At 41.8% G+C, this 20,965-nt stretch overlaps 1 protein-coding gene across 3 annotated transcripts in view; it reads left to right on the forward strand.

Moving 5' to 3' along the window:
• The first annotated feature begins 488 nt into the window (after positions 1-488).
• KLHDC3 (kelch domain containing 3) overlaps positions 489-20,965 on the forward strand; it is a 44,838-nt gene continuing 24,361 nt past the window's right edge. Inside the window, exons 1-5 of one of the 3 annotated variants that reach the window (XM_081904271.1) lie at positions 496-629; positions 2,213-2,314; positions 15,381-15,634; positions 18,584-18,760; positions 20,498-20,613. In XM_081904271.1, the coding sequence (XP_081760397.1) occupies positions 15,481-15,634; positions 18,584-18,760; positions 20,498-20,613 (447 nt within the window). In that variant the 5' untranslated portion in view covers positions 496-629; positions 2,213-2,314; positions 15,381-15,480. Of the gene's footprint in view, positions 630-2,212; positions 2,315-8,090; positions 8,115-15,380; positions 15,635-18,583; positions 18,761-20,497; positions 20,614-20,965 lie in introns of those variants that run through there. The other 2 variants (XM_081904272.1, XM_081904273.1) reach the window with 2 other exon arrangements.

Here is a 20,965-nt window from a genome sequence, read left to right on the forward strand (position 1 = left end):
GCCGTAGTTAAATCTTCTTTCTCTGCCAGTTCTCCCAGGTTCCTTTTCTCCCTCCGGGCTTATTTCTGGAGCTTGGCTTCTGGAGCACGCGCCACCCACCTACCAACCTAAGGCTATTCAGTCCAGGGTCCAAAATTACCTGCACCCGCCGCGTGTGCACAGAATCGCTTTACCAAATCCGTATCAAGTGATCTGGACCCGTTATGTAAATAAGGTAACCTTCCTCCAGCGAAGAAGCTGTGGTGGAAAGAGCTACAGCGTCCAGGGGCTTCTTAAAATCCCCTTTGCGAGCGTGGGTATGTGAAGACGCTGCCCGCCCCATTTCGTGGCCATTTTTTTTTGAAACCGGCGTGCTGGGGTCCAGGGTGACGTGGTACAGAAGAACACTATATCTCGCTATATCTGCGGACTACATTTCCCAGACTCCCCTCGGTGGGCGTGACGCGTCATCCTCAGCCGTTGTGCGCCGAAGCTGGGCCTGGAGGAGGGAGGGAGGGAGGGAAGGAGCGGCTGAGGCGCCTGAGGAGAAAGCTCGGGGCTTCACCGGGCCGTTAACGAGCGCCGGGTTCGCGCGACCCTTCGGGGCCGCGGGCCGGCCCCGCGTCCCTCTCCTCGCCCGTGGAGGGCAGGTAATGCAGCGGAGGCGCCGGGGCGTGGAGGGAGCCCCTGTGGAGGAGGGCCGGGGGGCGGTTCTGCCGCGGGCGCGCGGCGTTGGCGGCGCTGGCCGTTGGGGCGGCCGGGATCCGAGAGCCGGGATGCGTCTGTCCAGGTTGGGGGTGGGGCGCGGGGGTTGTTATGAGGGACTCGTCGTCGGTTTTAGAGTCCCTGCAGGGAGAGAGAAAATACATAGAGAGAGACGCGGCTGAGGGGTGTGACAGGTTAGGCTCGCATTGTGAGCGCTGGGGAGCCCAGGGGCTTAAGAGGAGCTTGGTGCATTTGTTTATTCTGTCGGGGGTCAATGTGTCTGCCAGGGCCGACCCGAGTCTTTTTGCTGCCTGAAGCGGAGCGACAGATTTCATACCCCGCCGCCCTCCACACACGCACGCGCGCGCGCTTCTCCCCCCGGTGTCAAGAGTGCAAAGTCCTCAAGCCATGCCAAGTTGTTTTGGCGCATGAGGCAGAAGATCCTGCAAAAGGCCTGTCCTCCTTCCTCTGCACCCCCTCCCCCGCCCCGGCGGTCAAAATACGACAATAGCTTTTAAACGGTTTGGCGTTTGCTGCCCCTCCCCCTCCAAAAAAACAGTGATCTGCCCAAGGGTGCCGTTTAACGCACCCTGCCCAAGGGTAGTGCCAGCGTTCCCAAATAAATGCCCGTGGCAGTCTTAAAACAGGGCAACCCTCTCCTTCCCTGGACAGTGTGTAAGGTTGCATTTTGTGGTATTTTCTAGGCATGTGGTTTTTCTGCACTGGGGTGCTAGTTCTGTTTTGGGGAGGTTGGGATTCTATGAGTGTTCATTAGGATGGTATATGAGAAAAATCATATAATAAATGCCTGTTATCCCTAAAGTTTTATGGAGTTTGGTTTTCTGCTTTCTCCTTTTCTCGTTAGGGCGTTCTTCTGCGTTGTTATTATCATTGTATAATGCAGCGCCATCAGTGTACATGGAACTGAGATGCATGGGCAAAATTGACAGTGTCCCCAATATAGAACAGTATAGAACAGATAATGGTTAAAACAAGAGAAAGTGGGGCATGGAAGGATGGATGTAGTAAAATGCTGTTGCTGTACTTAGTTGGAAATAAAGGGATAAACCAAAGGCTTAATCAGGAATAATTCTGGCACCCTGGTTACACATAGGTAGCCGTGTTGGTTTGCCATAGTCAAAACAAAATAAAAAAATTCCTTCCAGTAGCACCTTAAAGACCAACTAAGTTAGTTCTTGGTATGAGCTTTCGTGTGCATGCACACTTCTTCAGATACACTTCTTGGTATCTGAAGAAGTGTGCATGCACACGAAAGCTCATACCAAGAACTAACTTAGTTGGTCTTTAAGGTGCTACTGGAAGGATTTTTTTTATTTTGTTTTGACTCTGGCACCCTGGGTCAGACTGGAACCTCCATTTCACCTACTGATATGTGCTGAAAATGTGGATTTTTTTCCTCTTTCTGCTACATTTAACACAACTCTTGGTACTTTTATATATTTAAGAACCCCATTGTTTTCTTCTTTATTCCCAAGAAACGCTGGAATAACTCTTAATTCTAATGTAGATTAGAACTCCCATCAACATTCTCAGAAGAATGGAGAAAATATTCCACCTGTCATGTCTAAAGCATCCAGATACATTGTACATTGAGCAGGACAAAATTCAGGTCAGCAAATCCTGGGAATGGCAACTGAAATTCAAGGGCCAGCATGTTACAGGCTTTCTTATTGTCTATATCCCTGGAAGCCACAGACTTGCTTAAGCATGCATGTTCATCATTTGGTGACTGCAGCTCCAAGTATACATTGGATGTGTGAATTGACCACCACAGATATAGCCCCTCAATAGGACTTTCATATCACATCAAAACAACAGAATTGGTGCACACAGTTGTTGTTGTTTAGTCATTTAGTCGTGTCTGACTCTTCGTGATTCCATGGACCAGAGCACACCAGGCACTTCTGTCTTCCACTGCCTCCCGCAGTTTGGTCAAACTCATGCTGGTAGCTTCGCAGACACCACCCAACCATCTCGTCCTCTGTCGTCCCCTTCTCCTTGTGCCACTTTCCCAACATCAGGGTCTTTTCCAGGGAGTCTTCTCTTCTCATGAGGTGGCCAAAGTACTGGAGCCTCAGCTTCACGATCTCTCCTTCCAGTGTCCACACAGGGCTGATTTCCTTAAGAATGGAGAGGTTTGATCTTCTTGCAGTCCATGGGACTCTCAAGAGTCTCCTCCAGCACCATAATTCAAAAGCATCACAGTGGCTTGTTATAAAGTTTAGAAAAACTTTATAACATGTGTGAATCAGAAACCATAGGCCTTTCTCCTGGGTATGGTCGGCCAAGTGGTGCCAAAGAAGGATAGAACATTCTTTATGTATGCTACAACAGCAGCAAGAATACTCATCGCAAAGTATTGGAAGACACAAGATCTACCCACCTTGGAAGAATGGCAGATGAAGGTGATAGACTATATGGGACTGGCAGAAATGACTGGCAGAATCCGAGACCAGGGAAGAGAGATGGCGGAAGAAGATTGGAAGAAATTTAAGGATTGTCTTAGGAAACACTGCAAAATTAATGAATGTTAGAATGACGTTGGTTTAGAAATTAAGTGGTTTTCAGCTGTGATGATTAAGTAAAAAGAAAAGAAAGGCTAAAAATTAAATGAAAAATAAGGGAGAGGATTTGCTGAATTAATAACTAGAAATTGGAATACAGAAAGGGGAGGTATGAGGAGGTCGGGGAAGTAAGTTACAAGAAAATAAGGGAGTGAAATTATACTTGTTTTTGTTTGTGTTTGTATTGTTGTTTTGTTTTTATATAATTTGTGAAACTTCAATAAATATCTTATAAACCCCCCCCCAAAAAAAAACCCAAGCATGTGTGAATCAATTCTGTTAATTCCCAGTTGAGGCCAGATTACTTTTCAAATCTGCCAGATAAGCAGGATCCTGTTGTCTGGGTGTGATACTTTTTCTTATAATAGCTTATCCATAATAAACTCAAATTTTAGTCCTGCACGCAACTCAAAAACAATGGTTCCTGGGTCTTTTAAACCTGTTCATCCCTTTGTAAACAAGCCTCATGTGCCACATATGCACATAAAACTAGTCATCTACTACTCACCTTAGCTTTTCCTAGTTGCTTCTACTCCCAGTGTGACTTAGCATGGTGCATACTCATGCTAACATGGATATGTTATACCAATGTGCTTATGCCCTTGTGGCCGATAGCTGAGAAGCACATACAGCGGTACCTCTGGTTGCGAACAGGATCTGTTCTGGGGGCCCATTTGTACCATGAAAAGCCTGCAACCTGAAGCGCCGTATCTGCACGGGTGCGTGGTGCATTTTGGCATTTGTGCGCATGCGCGAAGCGCGATTTAGCGCTTCTGTGCATGCGTGAGCGACAAAACTTGGAAGTAACCCTTTCCGGTACTTCCGGGTCACCGGGGACGCAACCTGAAAAAACGTAACATGAAGCAAACGTAACATGAGGTATGGCTACTCACTTAGGCTGTGGTCCTAACCACAATTTGAAGCAAGTTACTCAGTAACTTAGGAGAAAAAAGATATGAGATCAGGATTTTAGCATGTATTAGTTTCATCGCATACTTTAACCACCCTGCCAAGCTCAATAATTTATTATTCGTACCCTGCCCATATAACTGAGTTGTCCCAGATGGGTGGCATGCTAAAGCATCAAACATTAAAAACTTCCTTGTACAGGGCTGCCTTCAGATGTCTTCTAAAAGTTGTATAGTTATTTATCTCCTTGACATCTGATGGGAGGGTGTTCCACAGGGCAGGCACTCCATAGAGAGGCTAAAGGCAGAGTGGGGGAGTATTTTGATCTTTTTTATGAAAAAGAGAATGTGCAACATTGAAGTAACAGTAGTAATTAAGGATTTTAATAACTAAACCCAATTTAGCTCTTGAGTTCAGTAGCACCATTAAGACTCTTTCTGCACTGTAACTTCGAATTCACTTTAATTTCATGCTGTGTCAGTTTGCTGTATTTAGTTTGTTTCTATTTAGCATAGATGTTGATTAAAGCACATTAGTATCTGGTTGTTCATACTTTGCAGCGCTACAGTGAATTTATGTGATGGGTTTTTGATGGAAGGAAAAAACCCACCTTTTGACATTAACCACCAGAGTGCTTTAAGGAATCACATTTGAGTGCTGTAATTATAGGCAAATGAAAATAATGTATCTTTAATGACAAGCCAGACCCACATACTTTTGGAAAAGTTAGAAGTGTTCACATTTTCTTTTTTCCAAGTTAAAATTACCATAGAAAGGATCCGTGATTTCACATTTAGAGCTTTGTTCAGAGTTTCTGTATCCTGCAGAAGTTGCAGCTGCTTCAGTCCAAATATGTAATAATGTAACTTTGATCGTAACTAAAACATTGACAATATTAGTGCTGTTTTCATTGAAGTGGGCATGTAGCTAGGTTTCAAATATATTTGTCTTTATATTTTGACTGCAGAATCATTCTGTTTCACTAAGAACAGCTTCACTAATTTGGGTTCTGTCATCATTTTGTCTATAACTTGCTTTTAAAATGGTTAGTTCTGGGTATTTAGGCTGACTTCACTTTTTGAGCAGTTGTCTAATCTCAGAATGTGCAGCTGTGTGCCTTGTTTAAGCTAGAAGGCAAGGTGTTGGGTTGCTTGCCCTTTCTAAGACTGTGGAAATGAAGTAGCTTTACAAGCTTTAATTGGCTACTTTTGTATAGATTATTATCTATTATCTGCATTAAAATGTTTTGGGGACACAGTATTGTGCACTTCTTATGTAATAAATGCACACCTTTATTCTGCCCCTTGTAGACTTGGTAGGCAGTCGCCCCTGCAAATCAGAATTTGTCACTTCTACATGTAACACAGAGTAAACATCCACTTGATACACAAATCAAGGAACACACAGAGTTTCACACAGTACCTTAAAAAAGTACAGTCATACCTCAGGTTGCGAATGCTGCGCGTTGCGCATTTTCAGGTTATGGACCGCGCCGAACCCTGAAGTACCGGAACAGGTTACTTCCAGGTTTCAGTGCTCGTGCATGTGCAGAAGTGCTAAATCACACTTTTCACATGCGCAGAAGCACCAAATTGCATCACATGTGCGCAGATGCGGCGCTGCGGGTTGCGAACGTGCCTCCTGCAGGGATCATGTTTGCAAACCGAGGTTCCACTGTATTTCTGATAATGTGCAGAGCGTTAAGATACTTTCCCTTGTGCTTATTATGATTGTACTTGGCAGGTTTACTGATTGCATTCAGTCAGTTACCTTTCTTGCCCATAAAGAGACCTTGTACATACCGTAAATAGCATGTTAGACTCTTGGCAGGATTGAAGCATATTGTAAGAATATTGATTTGTTAAATAATTTCTATGCTGTTCTATCGTTTTTCATGTGTGCATATGCAGGAGTTAGCTGCAGTAAAATGGAAGAAGAAATTTTTGGAAAGATGCAGAGAGGGAACTGAATTTGTAAAACAAGCTCCTTAAGGAAATTGTTGTAGTTCTCTTTTGCATAAAGTTAGGTGAGAGCTACTTCTGAAATGTGTATAGGCAAATTGTGTGGACTGAAACTTAGGGTTGTATTCAGCTTAGCACTAAGGAGAACATTCTCCTCCTTTCCCTGCACACTCCCTAAGTCTGTTTTGGGGGTCCCCCCCAATCTTCCAGAGCAAATCTGGCGTCATCACAATACCACCTACTAGCAGCGCCTGTTTTTTATCAGGATTCACCCTCAGTTAACTGGCAATCATCCAACTCATTATCACCTCAAGGCATATTGCTCTAAGCTAGTTAGCTAGATAAAAATAAATTCATTACATTGTGATATAAAGGTTTTTTAGTCTCTGTTATAGTTAATGTGTTTGAGTTTCTTCCAGGATAACTAGAACAGAATTTCCATAGGTAATTTTCATGGAAAGTCTCTTTAGAGCAGGAGTGAAGAACCTCTGGCCTTCCAGATGTTGCTAGATTCCACCTCCCATAATCTATTACCATTGTCCATGGTGGCTGGGGCTGATTGTTGGAAGTCCAACAACAGCTGGAGGGCCACAGTTCATTCCCCCCGCCCCCCCCATTAGAGAAATCCAAAATACTCAGGCTTTGTTTTTTGGTCCACACCTTTCTATGCCTGGAGTCTGAACCTTTCCTGTGGCTCCTTCTTACTCAAGTTATTGCTTGAAGTCTATGCAACCCTATAACCTGGTTGATTTTTTCTATGTTGCAAGATCATTGTGGTAGAGATGGGATGGGAGCAAGTTGAAAAGGTAAAGGGTGCATTGAGATTGAACAGGTGCTTCTGTCATTGGCGAACAAGAGCTGCCCTTCTGTTTGAATATAGCAGTTTCTTCTCTCTGCTGTTCAGATGACTAATGGTGTTTATGGAATTTCTGGCTTGCTTCATGACTTCTGTTTATAGCAAGTTTCTCCTGGAGACGTGCATCTAACGCACATCCCTCTAAGATTCCTGGGATCTTTCCTTGAGGAATCAAATGACTGTCAAATTGGGCCTCTTGGGGTTTTGGAGATGGAATCTTGACATTGTGGTCTTCTTATTAGTAATTTCATAGGAGGGATCTATAAATCAGCATAATGTCATGGAGTGGGATGCTAATCTCTGTAGGCTTTGGAGAAGGCATCGTTTGTGTGTCTAAATGAGCTCTGTCACATCTCAGCTGAAGCATCTAATACAGTAATTTACAATATAATACTAAAAAATTAAAATCCAGCTGTTGACATCAGAAGCCAGTTAAAACTCACACCAGTAGTAAAAATAATAGCTAAGACTGCCAGGAACAGCAAAACCAAAATGATCTCCAAAGATCTGCAAGTATTGTTGCCTTCACCTGATGTCCAAATTTTGTATGTGCCAGTAAAGTGGCACTGGAAGGAGAGCATTCCACACTTAGGGCACTACCAATGAAAACCCCCATCTCTAGTAGTCACCTACCTCACTTTTAAAGTAGACACACAGATTCTGTCACAGAATGAGTGAGCAGGTCTGTGTAGGAGTAGATAGCCCTTCAGATAACTTGATGCCAAGCTGAATAGGTCATTATAGGTCAAAATCACTACAATATGTTGAATTGTTCCTGGAAACAAACTGGAAGCCGGTGAAGATATTTTTAAGCTGATGAGTTCTTCTGAATGGCCAATATTAGTCAGTAATCTGGCTGTTATATTCTGAAACAATTGAAATTTCAAAAAAATAATAATCAAGGACAACCACATGTGCAACATACTGTATTGCAGCAATCAAGTCTGGATGCTAATCTGGAAATTTTTGAAATTCTATAGTGTTTGCTTATCTCTGATGTCAGAATGGCCTTACAGCATAACGGAAGGAGGCCAAGGAAAAGAGAGGGAGAAAAAACCCAAGGTTCCAAGGCACCTGCGGGTGCTCAGCTGAGGAGGAGGATGAGCACTTGACTGGCAGGTGCTGCTTGAGATGGGAAGCTAGATTAAATTCATGAGGTGGAAAGAGGTTGGGACTGGGTAGACTTGGTGTGGGTGGTGTGTAAATGTAGCTTGCTGTAGAGGTTGGTTCCTTTTGATTTTAGCGTGGACTGCATCTTATTAAATCAGCTTACATAAGTGATCAGATGTATGACCTTTTCTATGTCAGTCTTTTCACAGCTGGTATTCTTACTAATGGGTATGGACAGTATCCCTTTCTTGTGGCTTGTCACTTCAGTCTTGCTAAAAAGGAGGTACTGAATCAGAAAGGATTAAAACACCTGCAGTGTGTTGTCAAACATAAGGAAATCTGTTGCTCCTTGGCCAATATCAAAGAGAAAATGAGGTTGAGGGGCTTACAAGGGTAGCAGGTTCAGTAGTTACAGCTGAGGCTACATGACAGCAGCTCAGCTGTCGCCCCAACCCCTATATGATATGCGTAAAGGTTTTGCTAGAAATAACTTGGGTTTTGCTCTGGCAGTTCAGTGGTTTAACAGTGCAATATTCTCTCTGCAAGGGACGCGGGAGGCGCTGTGGGTTAAACCACAGAGCCTAGGGCTTACCAATCAGAAGGTTGGCAGTTTGAATCCCCGCGACGGGGTGAGCTCCCATTGCTCGGTCCTTGCCTCTGCCAACCTAGCAGTTCGAAAGCACGTCAAAGTGCAAGTAGATAAATAGGTACCACTCTTGCGGGAAGGTAAACGGCGTTTCCATGCGCTGCTCTGGTTTGCCAGAAGCGGCTTAGTCATGCTGGCCAAATGACCCGGAAGCTGTACGCTGGCTCCCTTGGCCAATAAAGCGAGATGAGCGTCGCAATCCCAGAGTCGGCCATGATTGGACCTAATGGTCAGGGGTCCCTTTATCCTCTCTGCAGTTGTTACCCCCTCACTTTCACTCCAATTTCCATTTCTGTTAAAAATGGGAAATGGCTCACTACTTGAGACATGGAATGAGCTTGATTAGTACATTCAGCTTGGGAATCTGTTTTCCACATGCCCTTCTTAGGCTTCTGGTTGCTCTGCATTTTTCTGGCATGCCATACCTTACCCTGTTATTATGCTATTGATAGGAAACTTCTGTTGTGTTTTACTTTGAGAAACTAACCATGAAGTGGCTTCACATCTGTGGACACATTCTACTATTTTGTATGTCTCATTTGTCTTCTGGGTGCTATTCCATGGTGGTTCTTCTTGTCCCTTATGTACTATTCTGTCTCCCAAAAGTGAATAAGGGCAAACTAGATTCTAGAAGTTTGCTTTTGCAGCAATTAATTTGACTGTGTACAGTCCATATTGCCCTTGTTTAAACTTTAAGATGCTGGGTCACTCTTTGAGAGGCTGGCTGCTCTGAGATTTTTGCTATACATGGACAAAATTATTGTTCTTTCACATTTGAGAACATGTGGCGGCATACCAGTGACTTTCAGAAGGCATCCTCAATCTGAAAGCCGTGACATGAGAATGATCCCTGGGTTTCCGGCTTTTTTCTCAAGTTGTGTGTCCTGGAGATCTTAGAAATTTGCAAGTTTCTTGTCTTATTTTAGCAGCAGCATGAGTAACTCAGTCTCCCTAGCAATTAGGCAAGTGTCAGCATTGCTGCTCCTCATTATGAAAGGCCACTAACCATGCCTGTGTTGACACTGGCTTTCATTTCCTGCTGTCTTGGAATGAATAGCCAATGGAGTGCATAAATGTCAGGAGTGAGAAAAGTTGCTGGATTGTTATTCTGCTGGATGTAACAGTGAGTTGGGATGTGCCTGAAATAGAACAGTCTATATGGCCGGCCTCAAGCTGACTGGATCTATTTTTAAGTGCTACTAAACCACGTAGCTGGAAACACAGCTTTTCAGGTTACATATTCTCAAGGACTGAGACAACAGCATGGTAGGGACACGTCCTTTGCCTGCACTTGAGAAATAGTGGGTGCAAGATTGCTTTGGTGTTCGGGGGAAGAGAGTGTGTGAAAATGAATGGAGATTTTGTTTGCTTCTTGCTGGGCTCATTTGTTCTGGAACAAAAAAGAGATGTTGACCCATATATTTCTTAAAATTTAAAACTCCTTTACTTATAGAGCTAACTTTTGTCTGTTTCTTTTAGGACTGGTGTTTCTGCTCTTTTTGGAGCTATACCTTAGTACATAATCTTCCTCTGTTTACCTTGCCTCAGTTGCCCTCTCCCTTTCTCAGTTGTCTCCCTCTTAGTAGATTTTTCATTGCAAGCTCCTTGGGGCAAGGATTTGTCTTCTTATACTTTCTAGTATACCGTATGTATGAGTTTAGAGCAGGGTTTGGTGGTGGTGTGTTCCTTTCCTGGTTGTAGATTTCTGGGACATCCACTTACTGGTCAAGACTGTTTTTAAAATATTGAAACCAGTGCTACCTTTATCATTTTTTTATTTTTTTGCTGAAGGCACAAAAAGCAATAATTTATATTAACACTATTTGTATCATTCTTAATACAGTACAAACTGATATATTGCATTTGGCCACAATTGTTTATTGTTTCTATAGTCAACAAAACTATCTGACTGCTATCATATTTTTGTCTTTTCATGTAAATCTGAGATAATGGGTTAGTTTGGCCATAGCAGCAAATTCCCGAAGTTTCTCCACACATTCTTTACTGGATAGTGTGTTAATTGATCCCATGTCTTACCAAAACTATTATTGGTGTGGCTAACATGAAAGAAACAAATTTGTTAAATTCTGATGCCCCCAGCTTTCTGCATAATTCAGTTTTTAAAAAAAAAAACCTGGATGGAGGGGAATTTTATCATCTAAGATCTTTTTAATACAATTTTAAATTTTATTCTAGCAGGTTTTTTTTGACAAATCACATTTCCACCATATATGGGGGTGGGAATCACCTCTCTGTTTTTCGCATTTCTAATATGTGATAGGATAATTTTTGTTAATATTTGTATCTGGGCTAAAGTGATATGCCACATACTCATCTTAAAAGAGTTTTCCCTTGAATATAAGCAGATTTTTAACCATTTTAAAATATTGAATAAAATGAACACTGGGTTAGAGGTTGTGCCATCACTTGCATTCGGTTCCTTTGTCTTCTGGCTGAGATTCAAGATGCTGACTTCAGTTTAATCTAAATGGATAGGTTCCTACTTACCCTGGAGCAGGAGTGGGGAACCTATGACCCTCCAGATCTTGCTGGACTATTGGGAGGAATTCAGTGTTGTGCTAAGGTGATTGTTTTATAAGGAAAGCATTTGGGATTGACAGACAAAACAGTGCCCCCTCTCCTCTCCCCAGGCACTGTTCCAAGGGTTCTCCCTACCTCCTTGAGCCAATTTTGGGGGGCATGTTGGGGGGAAGTCCTGCTGCACAAGAGGAAATTATTTTGCAGACCTTCTATTGATGGGATTCATTAGCTGAATCCCACCCATTATTATTTTCATTTATTACCTGTCCTATACCCTAAGGTCCCTGGGCAGATTACAACAATTTAAAATGTAGTTTAAAACAGTTTACTGGAACTCTCATAACCCCTGACTAATGACCATTCTGGCTGGTGCTGTTGAGAGTTGGAAAATATCTGGAGAGTCGCATAATACCCTTCACTGCCTTAGGTTTCCTTCTGTCCTACCTCCAGTTGCAGTCAGTCACAATCACTTAACCTATCAGAAAGTACAGTAACCTCTTAACAATAACAGCATTGCTCCAAATCTATCTATCTATCTAAAGTCTACAGACTATATACGGTAGTCGCACTAACACTCATTTCACAGTAATTGTTTAGACAGTACCTGAATGCCTTGCCCCATGACTTTCTTTCTAGGTGGGCTAGAGATGTACTTAAAAACGAAAAAAGAAAACTCCGTCTTTGATCCCTGGCCACAGGCACATATACCTTAAAATATAACATGTACCTAAAACTTTTGAGATAATTCTTTATCAGTACCTCTCCCTACCTGCAGAAATCCTGAATTGCATTTCTTAATTGCATTCATGTTAAAAGATGTGCATGTGATGTGCTCAGTGCTTGAAAGGCAACTATGATGGATGCATATATAGAATTTTTCCATGAAGGAGCTTCCCCACTAAGGCCCCAATTACTTGTTTGGGAAACTGAACTATTCTTCATTTTCCTCTATAGTGAAGCTTATAAAATGCATATGGAAAATAGATGTTATCATTATTTAGAAATGGCTTTTGTATGCACTAGGATAAACTAGCTTTTCCTCTTAGGGTTCTGATCTTATATAGCCATTGTTGTGTTCCTAACTTTATACATTCAGCCAATATTTTTCTCTCTTGAAATAAAAATATACTGTATATTGTAGGCGCCTCCATCCCTCATACTTTTTTCTTTTATGTTACATTTTGTCAGTGTTTTTAACATATATACCATAAAAAGGTAAAGGACCCCTGACAGTTAAGTCCAGTTGCAAATGACCAGGGTTGCTGCGCTCATCTCGCTTTACTGGCCGAGTGAGCCAACATTTGTCCAGAGACAGTTTTCCTGGGTCATGTGGCCTGCATGACTAAGCCACTTCTGACGAAACCAGAGCAGCACACGGAAATGCTGTTTACCTTCCTGCCGGAGTGGTACCTATTTATCTACTTACACTCTGATGTGCTTTCGAACGGCTAGGTTGGCAGGAGCTGGGACCGAGCAACGGGAGCTCACCACGTCATGGGGATTCGAACCGCCAACCTTCCATTCGGCAAGCCCAAGGCTCTGTGGTTTAACCCACAGCGCCACCCGTGTCCCATATAATATATATAACATAAAATCATAGAATCACATGTTGGATCTCTGCCTCTTTCTTAACCATGTTACCTTTCATCATGCATTTTATACTAGAATTTTCACCTCTTTTAAGAATTTATATATTTTAGTACACCAGACAAAGGGAAAGTTTTCAAGTGTTAACATCTGGTCTGTGTGTTTGGGGTGGAATACTACTCTAACTAAACTATATTTGGCTGACGCTAATTGATTTCAATTTTTTTGGAAAATTGATTTCAGTTGCTTTATTGGCCTTCATTGCAAGCCCTCTGCTTAAAGAAAACATTTTGTTTTCCTATGGATATTTCCAGTTGACTGGACTGGTGCTGAGTTTGTTGCCACAGACAGGAGATGAACAGTTAAACAAGTAGAGAATATTCTGTTCCTTGGTTTTAAAACTCTTACATAGTTCAAACACCTGATGAGAAAAGCTCTCTCTTAAGATTCCAACTTCACGAAGTCTTTTGACAAGGTTTCAAGAACTCCCACTACAGTCATCACACAGCAGAAGACAGGTCTTGATTTTCCTTCTATTTTGGACACATAGCTGGAGAGACGTGTGTGGGCTTAAATCTCTAACCACTGATTTTCTCCAAGGGATTGACTTTTGAAAATGCTTCTTTAATAAGCAGCCTGCTTTTTTCTTGCTTGTGTGTGATGAAAAGCCAGACACAAAGCTCTAAATCATTAAAGAGGATCTTTACCCTTCAAGTAAAACTATATATATATTCCCTGGACCCCTATTACATAAGAGCCTTGCTGGCTCGGATCAAAGGCACATCTAGTCTACCATTCTTTTCTCACAGTGACCAACCCAGTACTTCTGGGGAGTCCTCAAGCAGGACGTGTGTGCAACAGCAGTCTCCCCATTTGTGATTACTGGTACACTGGTACCTCAGGTTAAGTACTTAATTCATTCCAGAGGTCTGTTCTTAACCTGAAGCACCACTTTAGCTAATGGGGCCTCCCGCTGCCACCGTGCCGCCAGAGCACGATTTCTGTTCTCATCCTGAAGCAAAGTTCTTAACCTGAAGCACTATTTATGGGTTAGCGGAGTCTGTAACCGGAAGCTTATGTAACCTGAAGCGTATGTAATCTGAGGTACCACTGTATTCAAAGGCATACCGCCTCAAATACTGGAAGTAGCACACAACCATCATAGCTTTTGTTAACTATATCCTCCATTAATTTTTCTAATCCCATTTTAAAGCCGTCCAAGTGCTGGCCATCACTACATCTTGTGGTAGCCTATTTCATAGTTTATGTGCCGTGTGAAACTGCACTTCCTTTTGTCTGTTTTGAGTCTTTCAATTTCACTGGTTGATGCCAGGTTCTAGAACTCTCTTTGGTTAGGAATTAAATAAGTGGGGTACAGCAGGGTTCTGTCCTGGGCCTAGTGCTTTTCAACATCTTTATAAATTACTTGTATGAAGAAATAGAGGGGATGTTCATCAAACCTGTAACTGTTACCAAATTGGGAGAAGATAGAAGATAGAATCAGGATTCAATATTACAGTGGTGCCTTGCAAGACGAAATTAATCCGTTCCGTGAGGCTCTTTGTATAGCGTTTTTTTCGTCTTGTGAAGCAAGCCCATTGACAGCTTAGCAGATTAGCGCTATTAGCGGTTTAGCGGCTTTTAGCGATCAGCTGTTAAGCGGCTTATCAGCGGATCAGCTGATAAGTGGCTTAGCGGCTTAGGAAAAGGGGGGGGGAAAGGGGGAAAAAACCGCAGGAACTCGCAAGACATTTTCGTCTTGCGAAGCAAGCCCATAGGGAAATTTGTTTTGCGAAGCGCCTCCAAAACGGAAAACCCTTTCATCTAGCGGGTTTTCCGTCTTGCGAGGCGTTCGTCTTGCGGGGCACCACTGTACTTTTACAGATTGGAGAACTGGGCCAAAACCAGCAAAATTAATTTCAATATGGACAAATGTAAGGTTCTATATTTGGGAATAATCAGATGCACAAATATAAGATGGGGCATTGTAGTGACTTGACTGGGAACTGCCCCACATAGAGAAAAAAGACTTGAATTGTAAATTCATTTGTTGCGATTAATTTGCCATGAACATTCTTTTTGTCTTCTGTTAGAACAAATAATTGCTGTACAACCTGATGGGAACATCTTTTCTCTTTACCATTACTGTTGTTGAGTATGCATTGAGAAATGATGACTAGAGGGAAATGCTTATTCTTGCTGCCCTCCTGAACTGCTGAGACATAGTTAACACTCCTGTTTTGCCATTTTTTGAATGATTACATATTTCACCTTTTCTCATTCAATAAATACTATTCCCTATCTTAGATATGTAGCAGGCTAACAAGAAAAAACTAATTGCTTTCTCCCACCCAAGAGGAACAATGTAATGCAATAGTCAAAGAGGCAGTTAAAACCGTGTCCAGTGGGAAAGCTGTTGCATAGAGGAAGACTCATATTCATTTTACAGTGGGCATAATCAGTTGCATTTTGAAGATTTGTAAATTTGTTGTCTTTTTCAGAGCTCTGTGGCTACATACCAACATGGTTGGTAGCCCTGTTGGCATTAAACTCTGATGCCCCAACCCCCTTCTTGGAGGGACTGAGCACTTGCAAAAGGGAATGTTACGGTGGACAGTGCATTTAGAAGGTGGGCCCCGGAGAGTAAACCACGCTGCTGTGGCTGTTGGACACAAAGTCTACTCTTTTGGCGGTTACTGTTCTGGGGAAGACTATGAGACACTGCGACAGATCGACGTTCATGTATTCAATGCAGGTAAAATGAGTGTGGCTGCAAGGGACCTGAACAAGTAGCACTTTCATACGATTGAATGTTGTGATTTTGAGATCTTTAAATCCAAGGTCCACGTGCTGTTGCAAACAAACCCAGCTGCCGTACTTATTCGGTAGTGGTCAGTTAGCTGTTAAACATAGATGAGGTCACTGAGAATTTAAAAGTATCAAAAGCAGGAATTGTCCTTAAGGAGCATGGGAATCAGCCATTTCACACAACATGAACATTATATTTATTGCTGTTTATCATTTATATATCAACATTAATTATAAAAAATATCAGAGCCATGAACAAGAGGTTAAAACTTAGAATTACAATACATTAAAGTATAAGATTGCAATAATAATATACAGCAGTAAACAAATCAATGCATATATTTTTATATAAAAAAAAATACATGTATGCATCTTGCTGAAATTTCACCTCTTTGGGAGCTACTTGCTGTCTAGGAAAAGTATTGTGTATGAAGTGACCTTTAGTATATCATCAGAACAAGTTTGGGGAACAAATGTTGGAGCAAAGCTTCATTGTAGGAAGTGCTGAGGGAGGAAAAACTCCCTGATTTATGATTTCCCTTTCCAAGATATTTTGATAACCTTTAGGTTGCCTTGGAGAAGGAATAATCCTTAAAAATGAGTCATTGGTTGGGAAATGATTTGCTGCTGTGGAAAGAAATGGAACATTATTTACTTGTTTAAGCCAGAAGTTATACTGTATTAAAAATCAAACATATTTGCAAAAAATCAAAGGGGTTATAAAAACCGTCAATTGTGTGTCCTAGGAAAAAAGAGTTTCACACATTTGCAGCCACAAAAGCAAAGGCGATTACTTTTTAAATTAGATTTATTTTTCTGATGGCTAATAGAACTTCATTTATTTTATTTTTTTCTTGCTAGATCAACATCCCTTTCCAAAAACAAGCTATCCAAGTATTCAGTGCTTTGTTTTCTTTATACAGTGAACACTGGAATAAGTGGTAGAGCTTCAATAACACTATAAATACGGCATCTTAAATTGTAAGGGCTTTCCCTATAACTACCATTCTGAACTGGAGTACATATCTGCTGAAACTACAAGACGGTCAAAGTTTCCCTTATTGATTATTTAGCAAGAAACTATAGATAGCTTTCATAACTGAAAACATTTTTGATCATATAATTCATGGAGCAACCATCACCATATTTTAGTTTTCAGTGCTGTGTGACATGAATACATCTTTCACTATGTTATTAAATTGATTTATTTTTTTTACTTCTGTTACCATGTGAAAATAATACAGCAGTCTGACACTAGCCGGTTGATATATAATGTATGGTAAGCATCAAGTAGAAATGGTCGAAATGCAACCTGTTCATAATTCAGGTTAAGAAAACAAGCTTGTGTTCTACTCTGTTGCAACCCAGATGTCACATTTACAACTGACCAACCCCAAGCTCTTTGGGGAAGGTGCAAAAGCCTGTTAATGATCCACTTGATGATGCATGGACAAGCCTCATCAGTTAGTGGCAAACTTGGGTGCTTAAACAGGAATGGCACAGTATGACCTAGATGCTGCTGAGCTATATAAATACCTGATTTTACTAACCTTAATTGGAAGGTGTGTTTTTTTAAAATGCAGTTTTATTTGTTTAAACTGGGGAATCTCTTGGCAGCAGTAGTACACTATGGCATGGAGTTTTATGGAGCTAATTACAGATTTTCATTGTCATATGTGTAATATGCAGATTCCAGTGGAGAGTCAGAAGAGGGGAAGCAAACAGGAGTATGGTAGGGCAGAGTAAGTTTCAACAGGACTGAGTAGTAGATTCAGTTATGAGAGACCCAAGCTCAAATACTCAGCAATGAAGCACACTAGCCTTCGGCAATTGTTTTAGCCCAATGTTCCCAAGAACATTGTTGTGAAAATAGACAGTTGATTACTGCTGTTTATAAATGATTAATAAGATTTGAATATTTTTCCTTTTTCTAGTGTGCGCTGTCTTACATATTCTAATCTGCCATTTGGCTACCCATTTTCCTATTTTGAGCTTTTGCACTGTGTGCTTTTAACAATGTTTAACCATTACCTTAAATGGGCCTTCAAAGCAATTTTCTCTGCTTTGTACTCGTGTGTGTTAATTCTTTTAGAACTCTTGAATATATGTCTTCTTTTAATGGAGCAACGGTTGAAAATACTATTTTCATTAGGTATGCTTTATCTGGCACCAGCATCTATATAGTGTAACACATTTGCAACAGGTTGTTCAAAGTGTTGGTGCTGACCTTTAAAGCCCTAAAGCTGAAGGAGCGTCTCCACCCCAATCATTCTGCCTGGACACTGAGGTCCAGCGCCGAGGGCCTTCTGGCGGTTCCCTCATTGCAAGAAGCGAAGTTACAGGGAACCAGGCAGAGGGCCTTCTCGGTAATGGTGCCCGCCCTGTGGAATGTCCTCCCATCAGATGTCAAAGGGAAAAACAACTACCAGACTTTTAGAAGACATCTGAAGGCAGCCCTGTTTAGGGAAGCTTTTAATATCGAAGGACTATTGTATTTTAATATTTTGTTGGAAGCTGTCCAGTATGGCTTGGGAAACCCAGCCAGATGGGTGGGGTATAAATAATAAATTATTATTATTATTATTACTAGGTGAACATCTTTCACATTCTCTTAGTGCTCTAACCTTTTTAGCATCTTTTCATTGTTCTCTCTTTCTTTTATATTTCCCCCGAGTAAAGTAATGTTTTGCAATCTTAATGTGCACACACGAGAGAGAGAGAGAGAGAGAGAGAGAGAGAGAGAGAGAGAGTACTGCATGAAAGCATTGGATTTCCTCCAACAATTATGACCTGTTAATCCAAGCAATTGAATTGTTTGTCAGTTAGTATCTGTGCATAGCAGCCTGATGCAAAAGAGCAAGCCAGTCAAGTAACACTCTGGGCTTTTTCCTTTTAGTCTCTCTGCGCTGGACCAAACTACCACCAGTGTGGACAAACAGCAGGGACCATGTGAGGGAAGTTCCATACATGAGATATGGACACTCTGCAGTGCTTATTGAGGACACCATCTACATTTGGGGAGGCCGCAATGACACTGAAGGAGCCTGCAATGTCCTATACGCCTTTGACGTCAGTAAGTGGTGTTTGCTGCTCCCCATATCCCTGGCTGTCACATGCTGCTGAAAGGGTATATTCTAAAAAGTTGCAGTTCGTCTCCAGGTTTAAACTGGGAACAGCAGGTTTGAAAGTACTTCATCTTGTTGATTATAACATTTATAGAAACGTGATTAATATTTTCAAAGAACGTGGGAATTGTTGGAGACCCACTGTACAGTCTTCAGTCTCCATGACTGGTGCTTCATGGAAATTATGCTCTCACTACTGTGGGCACCACACAATGCAGGGAGACTGCGTACAGTAGCAGGAAAAGGGTATGCTGCCTCTAGGGAAGGTGTTGGCATATTTTTATTTCATTTATTAACCACTTCCTATGAAGCATACAATAGAAGCCATATGCAAAACAACTGCATATATAAAACCAGCTAAAACAGTTGCATGTGTAAGTTGCAGATCAGTTCAGATACTGATCAGAACTCTTCACATAAAAGGTTTGTTGAAAGAGGAAGGTGTTCAACAGGAAAGAAGGAAACTAAGCAGAAGGGAGAACCAGTATCTTACAAACTCTCCATGCAATGAGAGATGGGCTATCGGTTCTTGGGCTGTCTTTCCAGGTCTAGCTAATTCTCTTAACAAATTTGCTTTCTCGGTATCTTGGAGTTCCTTCTAGGGAGCAAAACTAGATATCCATAGAATTCCGTTGTACATAGGGGCATCACACAGCTGCTAAACTGATTTTTGTTTGAGGAGTGGTGGAAAAAGCTGCAAGGGACTGTTGTTGTCCAGAGTCCTAGGCAGCCTTGGATGCCCTCGCTTGTGCAATTTCCTACCATCCCTGGAAAGCAAGTCTACTAATCCTTCCCCTCTCTTGGGAAAAGGTGGAAACCCTCTTGCATGAGTCACTTCAGGCTAGACAAAGCCCTGAAGCTATTCTGCAAGGCATTGTCCTTTGTTGGCTTGCAAATGCTATCTGTATTAGATGTCACAGCCTGCTCCAGTCTCTAGTTTCATATGTAGCTCTTGGCCGAGGTCTCTAGGGGTAGCACATGACTGGATTTAGAAATCCAAGCATGGCACACATCCCACTAGGAGCAAGGCTCACTTTCCCTTTGTGCTAATCATCTCCAAAGAGTTTACATTGACCTTGTGTTGGAATGGAATACTTATCCAGTTAATCTAGGTGGGTGGCTGTGGATGGAAGCCAGGTTGTGAGAGATTCTTGGGTGCTAGAGGATTATGAACAGGCCGCTCTATTCTGCTTCCTGGGATAAGCACTGAAGCTGACTGCCAACTGTGGTTAGGCAATCTCTTGCTTCTCCGAGGATTATCTGTGCTTCTTTTTATGGACGTCTGAGACAGGTGCTTGCTTTAACTTTACAGATAACCAGGCAGCCTTGCATTAAAAATACTTTTCAGATATTGAAAAATACTCTCCTACAGTTTAATTGCTTCCCAAAACATTGCAACCGTTTCTTACTTTGTAATACACAGTAGGATAATAGTGAAATCTCACAGAATGTGAGTGGTGGCTTTACACAGTTTTTCAGGAACTACAAGATAGCTTCTAGAGAGGCAGCTGCTGTTCCACTGTCCTGTGTGGAAGAGAAGTGTTTCCTTCCTTAAAAGGAGAGATATGTGTTTGTTTAGGATTTTCCCCCAAGGGCCATGCCCTTTTTCATTAATTCCTCAACGTGACATTCTGTGTCTGCTGGTAATGGCTCATCTCTCTGTTTTTTTGTTTTTAACGTATTAGGCACGCACAAATGGTTCACACCAAAAGTTTCTGGAATGGTTCCGGGAGCAAGAGATGGACATTCGGCTTGCGTCTTGGGAAAGAGCATGTATATCTTTGGGGGATATGAACAACTGGTAAGTTATCCTATGATCTCTGCTATTTGTGTTCAGGTCTGCATGAGAAATGGTGCTTCCAAATCAAGTTATTCAAAGAGAATTCTGAATGGTCCCTCTGCTCCCACTTCACTTTCCCCCCTCTTTCTTTACTTTACCAACAATTATATTTAAAGACATTTGTGAATTAAGTTAAAAGATCACTGAAATGTTCTCTATTGTAACCCCATACTGTCACATCCTGATAATAATGCCAAACTTTCATTGTAGCTGATGAACTCCAAGCATGAGGCCATGTCCTGTGCATGTAGGATTTACTCCCAAGAGTATTAGACTGTAGCTTTAGTCTACACCTTGGTTTAAAGGGCTAGAT

The sequence above is a fragment of the Podarcis melisellensis genome (assembly GCF_964234715.1).
Source record: "Podarcis melisellensis genome assembly, chromosome: 3".
In the NCBI taxonomy this organism is placed as follows: Eukaryota; Metazoa; Chordata; class Lepidosauria; order Squamata; family Lacertidae; genus Podarcis; species Podarcis melisellensis.